The sequence below is a fragment of the Oryctolagus cuniculus genome, chromosome 15, assembly GCF_051225735.1.
Source record: "Oryctolagus cuniculus isolate XC-2025 breed Fujian yellow rabbit chromosome 15, ASM5122573v1, whole genome shotgun sequence".
Taxonomy (NCBI): domain Eukaryota; kingdom Metazoa; phylum Chordata; class Mammalia; order Lagomorpha; family Leporidae; genus Oryctolagus; species Oryctolagus cuniculus.
Window position 1 is genome coordinate 85552963 of NC_142881.1, and position 12369 is coordinate 85565331.

General features: G+C 53.8%; 1 protein-coding gene across 6 annotated transcripts in view; it reads left to right on the forward strand.

The window, feature by feature from the left end:
• Positions 1 to 12369, forward strand: part of WDFY4 (WDFY family member 4) — a 269215-nt gene that overhangs the window by 142293 nt on the left and 114553 nt on the right. For 5 of the 6 annotated variants that reach the window (XM_089314169.1, XM_089314167.1, XM_089314168.1 and 2 more), the window contains 2 exons: positions 52 to 237; positions 2598 to 2734. In XM_089314169.1, coding sequence (XP_089170295.1) covers positions 52 to 237; positions 2598 to 2734 — 323 coding nt within the window. The remainder of the gene's footprint in view (positions 1 to 51; positions 238 to 2597; positions 2735 to 12369) is intronic. The other variant, XR_016221811.1, reaches the window with a different exon arrangement.

A 12369-nucleotide genomic window follows, 5' to 3' on the forward strand; every position in this document is an offset into this window, starting at 1 on the left:
CCATCGTCCTGATGGTGCCATGCGCGCGCGCTCTCTCTCTCTCTCTGCCAGTCCAGCAAAGCATCCAGAGGACAGTGTGGACGCTCTGGCAGCAGCTCGTGGCGCAGAGGCGGCAGGCGCTGGAGGATACCTTCAAGATTGATCTGTCTGTGAAGCCCAGCGAGAGCGAAGTGAAGATGGAAGAGGTCACCCCACTCTGGGAGGAGACGATGCTGAAAGCCTGGCAGCATCACTTAGGTCTCTGTCCGCTCAGCTCCGGGGGGGGGGGAGGGGGGGACAGGACTCCTGGGTCTCGTGGAGCCAGACTTCCACAGGGACCCCATGTGTCGTTCCCTGCAGGTGGGGTTGACAGCCCTGAGACATGTGTCTGTCCTCATGATGACTGAGGGCTGCATTGCACCTTGGGTGCCGGAGGTGGGGGCGGAGGTGCCAACCACACAAGTAGATCCTAGTAATTTCTTAGGGCGAGGGCTCCATGTGCCAAAACTCTGACTTGACCTTGGGAGCCTGCACGCTCACTGATCCCGTGGGTGCTAATACGCTGTGGAAGTCTTCATCCTCCCGACCCCAAGGCCCCTGGCGTGCTATCAACGTTTCTGTGGCTTTCTGCTCCTCTTGCTCAGTGCGGCTACAGGAACAGATCTTGATTTGTTCCCAAGGAGGTCATCGCCCTCCCATTATGGCTCAGGCGCTGGTTTGAAGTTCCTCAGCTGTTTCCATGTATACTGTTCCGCACTGTCCGATGCGACAGAGCGTTTATCTGGTTGGCTTTCAGAGTATTCCCGACAGGTATATGTCTACCTGTGTGTCTCCGTTCATTCGTACTGCCATCGCAAAACACCAGAGGCTGGCCCATCTATAAATTGCAGAAATTCCTTTGCTCACAGTTCTGGAGCCTGAGAAATCCCCAAGATAAGATGCCAGCAGACGTGGTGTCTGGCGATGGCTCTGCCGGCTTCCAAGATGATGCATTGTTGTTGTGTCCTCTGGGTGGGGGAGGGGAGGGAGGACGTTCTCTCCTTCCAAGGTGGATGGCAAAAAGGCACTAAATTCAGTTCCCCCCAGCACTTTTGTAAGACACTGATCCATTCACGGGTGGAGTGCTTCTGGCTTACTCACCTCCCAGGAGACCCCACTTCTTTATTTATTTATTTGAAGAGGTAGAGTTAGAGAGAGGGAGAGGGAGAGGCAGAGAGAGAGGTCTTCCAACCACTGGGTCACTTCCCAGGCCAAAGCCAGGAGCCAGGAGCTTCTTCCGGGTCTCCCACATGGGTGCAGGGGCCCAAGCACGTGGGCCATCTTCCACTGCTTTCCCAGGCCATTAGCAGGGAGCTGGATTGGAAGAGGAGCAGCCAGGACAGAAACCAGTGCCCACATGGGATGCCAGTGCTGTAGGCAAAGACTGAGCCTACTACGCCACAGTGCCAGCCCCAAGATCCCACTTCTTAATGCAAACCACAGTGAGGATTAAGTTGCAATGTGACTTTGGGGCATCACATTCCAACCACAGCAGTACATGTATACGAACAAGGAGGCTTCCCAAAGCTCACGGACGATACACATTTGCTCTTAATTCCTGCACTTTGCAAGGCTGCTTTGCAGGTGTACAATTTGGAGTCACAATGTGAGATTTCATTTCGCCTAGAAGCGTGGCAATGTAGGACATCAGAGGGTCCAGGCATTCATGGGAAATGGAATTAAAAGATGATTCTGTTTTGATGGCCCAAATTTTGAATTCTACGCCCATGAGGGGTCACCAGCATGTTCACGGAAGACATGGGTTGTGAGAAAACTGCATGGGTTTCAAAATTGTTTGGTATCAAAATGAATGTATCTTTTAATTGCTTGCACAGGTAGTATAATCTAGGGATCAGATGGACCTTAAAGCCTACGTATGGTATTCTCTGCCAAAAAAAGTTTTTTTTAAAGATTTATTTATTTATTTGAAAGGCAATGTTATAGAGAGGTAGGGGCAGAACGAGAGAGAGAGAGAGGTTTTCCATCTGCTGGTTCACTCCACAGATGGCCCACCACAGCCAGGGCTGTGCTGATCTAAAGCCAGGAGTCAGGAGCTTCTTCCAGGTCTCCCATGTGGGTGCAGGGGCACAAGCACTTGGGCCATCATCCACTGCTTTCCCAGGCCATAGCAGAGAGCTGGATTGGAAGTGAAGCAGCTGGGACTCGAACTGGCACCCGTATGGGATGCCAGCACTGCAGGTGGCGGCTCTACCTGCTACGCCACAGCGCTGACCCCCAAACCATGTATTTTTAGCACTCTCCACCTGCCAGATCCTTTAAACACCTGCTCATTGAATCTTAATGACATCTCAGTAAGTGTAGGTGTAGTTATCCTCATTTTACAGGATGAGAAACCAACTCATCCATGACCTCACTGGCAGTCACAAGCCACCGAGCCAGGGGTGTAAGCCCAGCCTGGCCACCCACAAAGCACCCAGCAAGTCCCCGAGCCACATGAGGGTCGGAAGGTGGCACTGTCAGCTTGGGGTCCAGGCCGCTTCCCTTGGCGATGGCAGGTATAGAGACACAGGGTGCTCTCCAGACAACTTTCTCCTGACAGCCCTTCCTTCTGCCCCCAGCGTCTGAGAAGAAGTTGCTGGCCAGCCGCTCGCACGCCGCACATCCGAGCAAAGTTGCTCAGTGGAGTGGGAGCCTGTCTTCGGCCATGAGGCTGGTGCCGGGGCGGCAGACCAAGGACCCGGAGTGCAAGGCAGAGGTGAGCCCGAATGCGTTTTCCTTAGAGAAGCCCCAGGCGTTCGCTTCACACCCCCAGAGTCGTGTCTCCTGTCTGTCTGTCTCTGGGTGTCGTTCCATGTTCCTCTGCATATTTAAGGGTGTGCGTGTGGCCCCCCCCAGTTGAAGCTCATGTAGGAGAGCCAGGTCTTGGGCTGGCTTTGACGTCAGCGAATACGGACTCCCCTGGGTGCTGTGCGATTTTCCCTCCTCTTCTTTGGAGTCGGGTGTACTCGGAGGGTGCGGTCCCTCTGCTCAGCAGGTGCTGAGGGAGGAAGAATAAGCTTGCTCCATTTCCAGTGGATGCAGTGGTGGGACCTCGTGGCTGGGTGGGGTAAGACGTTGGGGGTTTTCTGATCCATTTCTCCAAAGCCGTGCCACACGTCGTCCTAACACTCAGTGGTCCCTGCAATGACCTTTCGTGACGCCAGTTGCTGTTGTAAGGAATTTGGAGCCCAGTCGGGGGGTGGGTGTCTCTGCTCCTCCGTGTCTGGTGCCTCAGCTGGGGTCATCGGAAGCTCCGTTGCTGTCATGGCTGGTGGTTGCTGCTGGCTTTGGTCTGAGGCCTCCGCTGGTGCTGTTGGCTGGAACTTGGACACAGGGACTCTGCACGTGCACTGGGCTTCCTTATAATATGGTGGCAGGGCCGATGTGGAGAGAGAGAGAGAGAGAGAGAGAGAGAGAGAGAATCAGGCAGTGGTTGCATCACCTGTTGTGACCTAGCCTCTGGAGCCAGGCAGTGTCACTGTGGCTGAGATAGGCATAAGTTCTGTAGAGTTCAAGGGCAGGGACGTGGACTGCCCCTCCCTATGGGGGCAGGGCAGGGTCCTGCAGGAGCACGTGGGACCAGGCATGTTGCCGAGGCTCCTGGTGGAAAACACAGTGAGCCACGATTCCAGTGTTGGGGACCTGGACATCTTCAGGCAGACGTGGGACCTTACTGGACGCGGCCTTGGGAAATGGGCTCAACTTGCAGGAGTCTTGATCACCCTCTTTCTACAATGGGACAAGTATAACCATACAAGGGGCTCCTTGGGGCGGGGGTGAGGATGCTGCCCGGCATCTTGCACTTTGTGCGACTTTGGAAAACGAGGAAGGCCTCAAAGCCCACCTAATCCACTGTCTGCCGGGGTCAGAGGTTGACGGGGAGGCGCCGCCACCACCACCGGGTGCTGGGGAGAGGAGGAAAGCTCAGGGCTACCGTGGCAGAGGAACCTGTCTGCCTTCCAACCTCAGGAGCCCAGGCTTCCGGGCTTATGGAGAGAGAGCTCAAACCAGAGGGGAGTTCAGAAGAGAGCTGGGCTTGGGTGGCTGGGTCTCTATGGCTGCAACAGAGGGCACAGCCCACAGCCCATTCAGTGTACCCTCAGTGTGTCGGCCTGGTGAAGACATTGCACAGTTAGGTTTGTTGACAGACTCACTGATTGAAAGAATGAATGAGTGAGTAACTCACCCATGTTTTGTACCAGGTGTATTAGAGTGGTCTCACTAGAAATGTCGTTAATTGTACACATTTTTTAAGTCTGAGAAGCGTACATGCATACTTAGGCACACACACTCAGAGAGAGAGAGAGAGAGAGAGAGAGAGAGAGAGAGATCTTCCATCCTCTGGTTCACTCCCCAAATGGCTGGCTATAACAGTCAGGCCTGGGCCAGGCCAGAGAGCCAGGAGCCAGGAACTCAATTCTGGTCTCCCACATAGGTGGCAGGATCCTAATTAATTGGGCCACCACTGCTCCCAAGAACTGTATCAGGAGGAAGGTAAAGTTAGGAGGCAGAGCTGTGTAAATTGAAAACCAGGTACCTGACAGGGGACACGGGCATCTTAACCACCAGGCCAAACGTCTGCCCCCAGCCCTGTTACCTAGATGTGGAAACCAAAGCTAAAACAATTGCGAGGCTTGGCAGCCGTTCACCGTCAGAGTGAAGGCAGCGTCCCATCCCTGCACTGCCGGGCAGGACCCTGGGCGACGCACAGAGCCTCTCAGGGCCCTGGTCTTGGACCTACAGCCGCTTACAGCAGAGCTGATGGGGGCCTTGTGGTGCTTTCGAAGCAGAAGATCCCACCTTCCCCTGTAGTGCTCTCTCCCCGGGGGGACACTCCCACAGGTGACGGCACAGACTGACCTCCTGCTTTGTACCCAATGACCAATGCCATCGATGGCGGGAGCGGTCCACTTCTTCCCTTGTCTGCTCCCTGACACTGGTACTCCTGGCCCAGGGCTCAGGTCAGCCTGGCTGGGGAGCTCGGGAAGGGCTGATGAGGGTGCTGGGTGTCACAGTCATTCATTCTTGCTGTGGGAGCTCCTGCAGCCATGGGTGCTGCCTCTTTTCCAGCCCCTGGCTCCCTCCTCCCCATCGTTGGCACAGCCTGGCTGCCTGAGAGTCCTGGGAGATCAGTGGAGACACAGCTTGTGCGAGAGACGCTTGGGTTGACTACATGTCTGGGGACATGTAGCTGTGCCAAGTGCTTCTGCCACTGAGAGGTCTGCAAGGGAGACTATCCAAGCCCACCCCAGCCTTGGCGAAGGCAGGTTGCTGAACCCAATGTCTTCCCAATCAGTGGAGGTCTCATCTGTTCAACAAGTTTTTGTTGAGTGTGTACCCCGTCCCCTGCTGTAGTCATGGGCTTGTGGCAGAGAACAAGGCTGTGGGGGCAAAGACACTTAGCAAGCTGAGAAATGAGTTTGTTCATGGTGGAGGTACTGGTCGCAAGGAGGAAACAGAGCAGGACTAGGGGAGAGGGTGCAGGCGAGGGGCTGGGATGCTCAGGCGAAGAAAATCAGCCAGGCTGTCTCTGGCAAGGGGCGTGGGGGCCGCGGAGAGGATTCAGGAAGAGCAGGTGCCTCGTGATGCCGCGGAGAGTGGCCAGGCAGAGAAGACACCGGGGCAGTGGCGCCAAAGCCTGAGTGAGCTGGGGTGTTCCCGGGCAGCACTGGTGGGTGCGGCTGGACTGAGACAGACAGGCACGCCCAGAGCCCCTGGGGAGGCTGGGGTGCCAGCCCAGCACTGCTGGGCCCCGAGCTTTGGCCCCGAGCGTGGACGGCAATGCACGACTGCAGAGATGTGGCGAGCAAGGATGTTTTTCTCTTGGACCCAGACACTTGGAATCTCAGAGAGATAAGCACAGCCCAGCTTTTGTGGCTGCCACAGAGTCCCTCACCCCGGGCTCTGCCTCCTCCTCGGACCCTACTTTCTCTTCAACCTGATCTCATTTGTCCTTCCTCGGGGCATGAATTATCTTTTGAAGGTTCCAAAAGATAAATTATTATTATTATCTTAAAAATTAGTTTGTATTTGCTATTGAATTTCTTTCTTTTTAAAAAATATTTGTGTATTTATTTTAGAATCTCCTTCTCAAGCGAAAGAGAGAGAGAGAGAGAGAGAGAGAGAGAGGAAGTTCCTATCCAGTGGTTCACTCCCCAAATGCCCTCCGGTGCTGGGCTGGCACCAGAACTGTGAGCTGGGAACTCCATCCAGGTCTCCCACGGGGGTGGCAGGAGCCCAACCACTTGAGCCATGACCCCTGCCTCCCAGGGTCTGCCTTAGCAGGAAGCTGGAGCCAGGAGCCGGAGCCAGAGGCAGGTGTGGGTCCCAGACAGCTCCAGTGTGGACGTGGGCCGTCCCGACTAGCATCTCCACTGCTACAGTCAACTCCCACCCCACGACAAGTCAGTTTCAAAATCAGTTTTTGAAATCAGACCCTTGCTTAGCCGGGTTCTTTTCAGGTGGCTCATTCCGGGCCGGGCACGAAGCCTTACATACGAGTAGGCTCTTAGAGAACCAGGCAGTAGTAGCAGGCTGCTCCCCCCTTCCTTTGGCTGACATGAAGCCCACCAGCCTTCAGACCCCGCACCCGCCACTCATCTCCGCGAGGCGCCTTTGCCGCTAACAGAAGGCACAGCTTCTCAGGTACATATGCGCGCCGTGATGTCATAGGATAAGAGCATCGACTATTTGCCCTGGGGTCTGTTTAATTATTTTTAAAAATTAATTTTGATTATTACAGCTGATTACACCTCAGTGAGCAATGTAATTGATATTTTCTAATGTATCCCAAGGAACATTTTGTACAACACGCTTTTGGTTGTTGAAGGTTAAAGACTCCGTTATTGGTTTTTCCCTAAATATGCCCACATCATTAGTGCCTCCAGTGAGAAGGTCGCCATCTGGAAAAAGCAGCATGGAGACATTATTCAGGCACAAGTGCATGAAATTGGGGTTTCTGCTTCTTCTGTCTCTCTCCCGCAAAGAGGAGGCTTGTAATTAAAGGGGTTGATGTTGGAGGAGACATTAGTCATCCGGTGTTATTCCTTATCATGTCAGCGGCTGACAGCTCTATAGCACTGATAAATTGTTCCTGGGAGTCGGACACACGACGAAGGCTTCGCAGTTCCTCTTCTTCATCTTCACGTTCCGTGCAAAGTGTGCAAGTTCGTGGCAGGTGGGCTGAACCTGGAGCTGAGGCTGACCCGGTAGACGCGATGTCCTCTTCTTCTGCCCTTGACCTTCTCACGCTCCCTTCTAGGGTCAGGTTGTGAAGTCATTGGCTCTGGCATGGTGGAGATGCTGGGTTGGACAGAGGCAGGAGCTTGGGCTTGCTTGAGGCCACCAAAGGCCCTCTCGTGGTGTTCAGGAGGCCACGTCGTCATGTCCCCTCTCTCTGCATACTCCGGCTGGTCGTTCCTCTCCACCACAGTGGACACCATCTTGCTAGCCTGATCAATCCCAAACTTCCTTGCTTAAAAGCAGTTCAAGGGGTGGGCATTGGGTCCAGTAGTGGAAGTGTCACTTAGAATGGCTGCATCCCATAATGGCATGTTCACGTTCAAGTCCCAGCTCCACTCTGGATTCCAGCTGCCTGCTAATGCAGACCCTGGGAGTCAGCGGGGGCGGGAGGGTGGGGGCAGGTGGTTAGGTCCCTGTCATCTGCATGGAAACATGGAAAACCTGGATGGAGCCTCTGGCTCCTGGCTTCAGCATGGCCCAGCTGTGGACATTACAGGCATTTGGAAAGTAAACCAGTGGATGGGAAATTCTCTCTCTCTCTCTCTCTCTCTCTCTCTCTCTCTCTCTCTCTTTCTCTCTCTCTCTGCTTTTCAAATAAAATCCATAAATGAACTACTTGGAATGATGTGAACAACCAGTGTTGGTTTCCTAGTTTTGACAGACATACCACTAGCAACGTATGATGTTAACATGGTGAGAAACTAAGTGTGTGACAGACAGGAACTCTCTGTATTATTTTTATAACTCTTTGCCACATCTGGATTTATTGCAAAATATAAAGTAGATCATGTTTATTTTTCTTAGACATCAGCAAACAGAAAATGGGTCCAGGGAGCTGGGGGCTGGGGGCTGGGTAGGATGCGGGCGTGGAGGAGGTGATGCCTGGAGTTGGGATGCCAGGATGGGAGGGTGAGTGAGCAGAGCCCGGGCAGAGCAGGGAGCTCAGGCAGGGAGAACGGAGCCCTGCAGGTCCAAGACAGGCACCGGAGTGGGTGGACAGAGGCCAGGTCATGTGGCATCATGGGCTGTGCTGGGTGGGGTTCTCTGTGGAGCAATGGCACCTTCCTCGTCTGCAGCTCAGATTACAGGTGAAGGCCCTGGGGAGCAACCTGGCCGAGGGCTGTGGCATCGTTCAAGTCGGAGACAGTGGGGGTGCAGCAGCAGGAGGGGAAATGAGAAAAAAAAAAAAACAAGCACATTCCAGAACATTCCAAGAAGACCCAAGCATATTCCAGAAGACTAGCAAGGACAGAGTTCCCAGCTTTGAGATGGGGGGTACCCAAGGTGTGTGATCCGGTTGGGACAGGAGCAAGAGCCACAGAAAGGGAATTGGTTCAGAGTCACTTCTGGTCCACGCAAGGTGTGTATGCAGATCCTGGTCCCACACAGCGTCCGAGAGAGCGTGAGCTGGATTTCACCCCGCTTCCCCTGTGGGATCAGCCGCACGTGTGTGGAGATGCTGGGAGACCCACACTGCAGCCTCTGAGCAAAGCTTGGGGTGCCCGGGGAGGAGACAGACTCCCATAACGGAAGGCCAGGACTTGGGTCCGTGGGTTCTCACGGCTCTTGGCTGCGGCCGGGCACGCTCGCAGGTGCTGTTTTTAGTGCATGTCTTAGGGAGCCAGGATGGCCCGTGCAGGGCTCGTGCAGGGAAGTCAGAGCTGTGTGAGAATTAGCAGAAGGGGGCAGGAATTCATCAGAAGCCTGAGGGTGGCGCTGCAGTTGCTGACATAGCAGAAAAACTTTTTGGAGTTAGTTCACCTCTCCCCTGGCAAGGACAGGAGAACATTGTGTGTTTGCCCCACGGAGACCCTCTGAGACCAGTCCAGGAGCCCCTCTGAGACCAGCCGTACCTGCCGTGGCAGGCCTTGGGGATCTCAAAGGCAGGGCAGCGCTCTGGCAGGGTCACTGTGGATCTGCTTCTCTGACCCTGTGCCAGACCCAGTGTCTCCCGCCGGAGCTGCCGTGTCCCCAGCAGGGGGCAACATTGCTGACTGAGCCCAACAACCCAGTGATGATTCTGTCCCAGGCAGCCTCGCTGGGGTCGCTGGTAAGGGAAATGGACTTTCTGATCATCCACTCTGAGCCCCTCACCCACTGGCTCTTTAAAACACCACTGTGCAAATTTGCCAACGTGCAAAGAAATAAATAACTGAATAAGTCCCCATGCAGCTGTCCATCAGTCCCCTCCAGCAGTGTTCAGCTCCCGGCCAGTCTTCAGCATGCTCTGTCACTACCCATTTCCCCTCAATGCACTGGGTAATTTGGGGACAGCATCCCACATGTCCCATCATTTCGTGCAGCACTGTTTCTACATGCTTATTTTTCTCTTGGAAGAAATCACGAAACCCCAGTACACATTGCAGGAAAGAAAGGCAGTGTGCAGAACCGGAAGGCTTCGGCATCGCCGTGGGAGCCATCAGGCCGTTCCTGGTCTCTGTGTGTGTGTCCTGCAGAGGAGGGGCCGGCAGTCTCGCTGAGGCTGAAGGCACGGACCCAGCCCTTTCCACCTTCATGCTTTGGCTCCTCCGTGGTCTGCGGGGTGGACAGCAGTTGAGGTGCAAGTCACAGATGTTCACGTCCATGGGATAAGAAGCTCAGGAGTCGGGAGAGCCCCAGGAGGTGACAGTGGCTCTTCAAGTGGGCTTGGAAATGGAAGGGAGGGGGGTTGGTGGCACACAGGGGAAGAGCTAAGGCTGAGACCAGCCGCCATGTGGCAGAGGGAAGTCAGAGTCTCCTGAGACGCTCTGTTGGACAAGCTGAAGCTGGAGTGGCTTAGACCCCAGCACATCCCTAAAATCTGAATTTCAGCATAGTTTCTCCTGAACGATACATTCAGCATCATGTCTGTAGGCAAGAGAGAACAGGCTGCCCCAGTAAACTCTCTTAAGGCTGCTAAGAGAGGCGTCTGATGACCTAACCTGACCTCGAGGGGAAAGTTAAGACACAGGAGGACTCCTGAAATTGGAGGGGCCGAGGACCTGGGAGAGGTGAGGGGCCGGGGACCTGGGAGGGGTGAGGGGCCGAGGACCTGGGAGGGGTGAGGTTTGGGGTTGCAAACTCAGCCGGCCGTGCCAGCTGAGGAGGAAGCTGGCCGTGCCAGCTGAGGTGACTGTGTGCACCAAGAGAAGAGAGGCCGTGGAGAGCTCGGGGATGGGAAGGGGGACTCGGACAACCCGCATGCGCGGGCTTGATACGAAGACCACGGCACTGTCTCGTGGGAAAGCCCGACTGCGTTTGGCCGTGGGAGAAACCTTGCGACCCTGTAGTCAGAGGAGTAAAACTGCTCAGCGGCAGCAGGGGACACCCACTTTGGAAAGCTGCTCTGCTTGCGTGGGTGCTGCCCCGGCCAGCCCCTGTCCCGCAGGACTCTGCTTTTCCTGCCTGCGGGGGCTCAGGCTAAGGACTTGCTCCCTCTGACTCTCTTCCTGACATAACTGACCCTCTGGATAACAGCACCATCCCCGGCCTGGGCTCAGAGCTCTCCACCGGGCTGCCGGGCTGGGGCCGTTTGCAGATAGGACGTCTGTTGCACGCGAGTTATGCCAGGATTCGAGGGCAGGGAAGGAAGAGAAAGATAACCAAGTCCAACATTTTGTTTGTAAGCCTCAGAAGTTTCCTCTTTCACTGGAACTAAAAGTGAAGGCCCGGTAGCTTGTGTCATCGTCTTCAGTCTGGCAGGCAGCTGAGCCCAGCGTGTGTGAGCGTGACTTCCCCCAGAGGCACGGCGTGAGCGTGAGCGTGACGGGGGCGGGGAGAGGCCGTTGTGGTGTCGCAGATAGGCATCCAGCCTGCGGAAGGGGGTGGCGGATGAATCAGCTGTTTAGGTTGTCTCCTGGTGGTCTGGGCAGTCACCCAGAGCCCTCTCTTTCCTCTTTTCCCCTTGAGTCACTCACATGTGCACATGCACACACACATGCGCACAGAAGGCACACATGTGCATAGGGACACATGCATGGACACACATGTATACATACATAAAGATATGCACACATACATGTAGAAGGCACACCTGTGCATGCAGACACACCGGCATAGACCCATACATACACACATGCATAAAGATACATGTGCACATGCATGCAGAAGACACATGTGCATACACACATGCACACACATGCATAGATACACATGCACGTGCACGCAGAAGGCACACATGTGCATATGGACACATGCATGGAGACACATGTACACATACATAAAGATATGCACACATACATGTAGAAGACACATATGTGCATATAGACACACCAGCATAGACACGCATGCATAAAGATACACATGCACATGCGTGCAGAAGGCACACGTGTGCATACGGACACATGCACACACATGTATCATTGCACATGCACATGCATGCATACATGCACATATATACATAAAGATACACATCCACATGCATACAGAAGGCATGTGTGCAGACACACATGCATAGAAACACATGCATGCACACATGTGAATACAGATGCACATGCATACAAACATGACAACGTGTATGCAGACACACACACATGCACGTACACACACTACACTCATGTCCTATTCTGCAAACGCACTCGTCACGTCAGTGAGAAGAGGAGACATTTGTTGGAACAAATGCATCTCAGATCTGAGCAGGGATGCTAGTTCCTTGCATCAGAGGTTTTGTAAAAACAGCTGTGTCGCCAGCACAGCACTAGTATCCAGGATAAGGGGTGGGGGCATTCGGGGGTGATGGGAGACAGTGGCCTTTCTTTTTCCGTTTTAATGAGGTCTTAAACATCACTCATCCATCCCAGTCCCTGTTTACAGGAGTTTGGAAAACAGATGCAAATGAACAAAGCAAACACAGACACCTGAAATGATGTTTCCTTTACCAAGTGCATCATTCTCGGGACATCTTTATCTTCATAATAGAAGGATAATTAACATCACTAATTATCTAATTAAGTTCATTAAGCATCCACCAACAGTGCACCGTGAAGTTGACATTATGTTCTACTGTCAACAAATGCTTTTGATTTCTTAGGAAGTAATTAAAATGTAAATTAGCATGTGATTCTATGCACAGGGGAAGTTTTGAATCAGATATTCATTTCAAAACTGCTTAGAGCAATGGAGTTTTGTTTT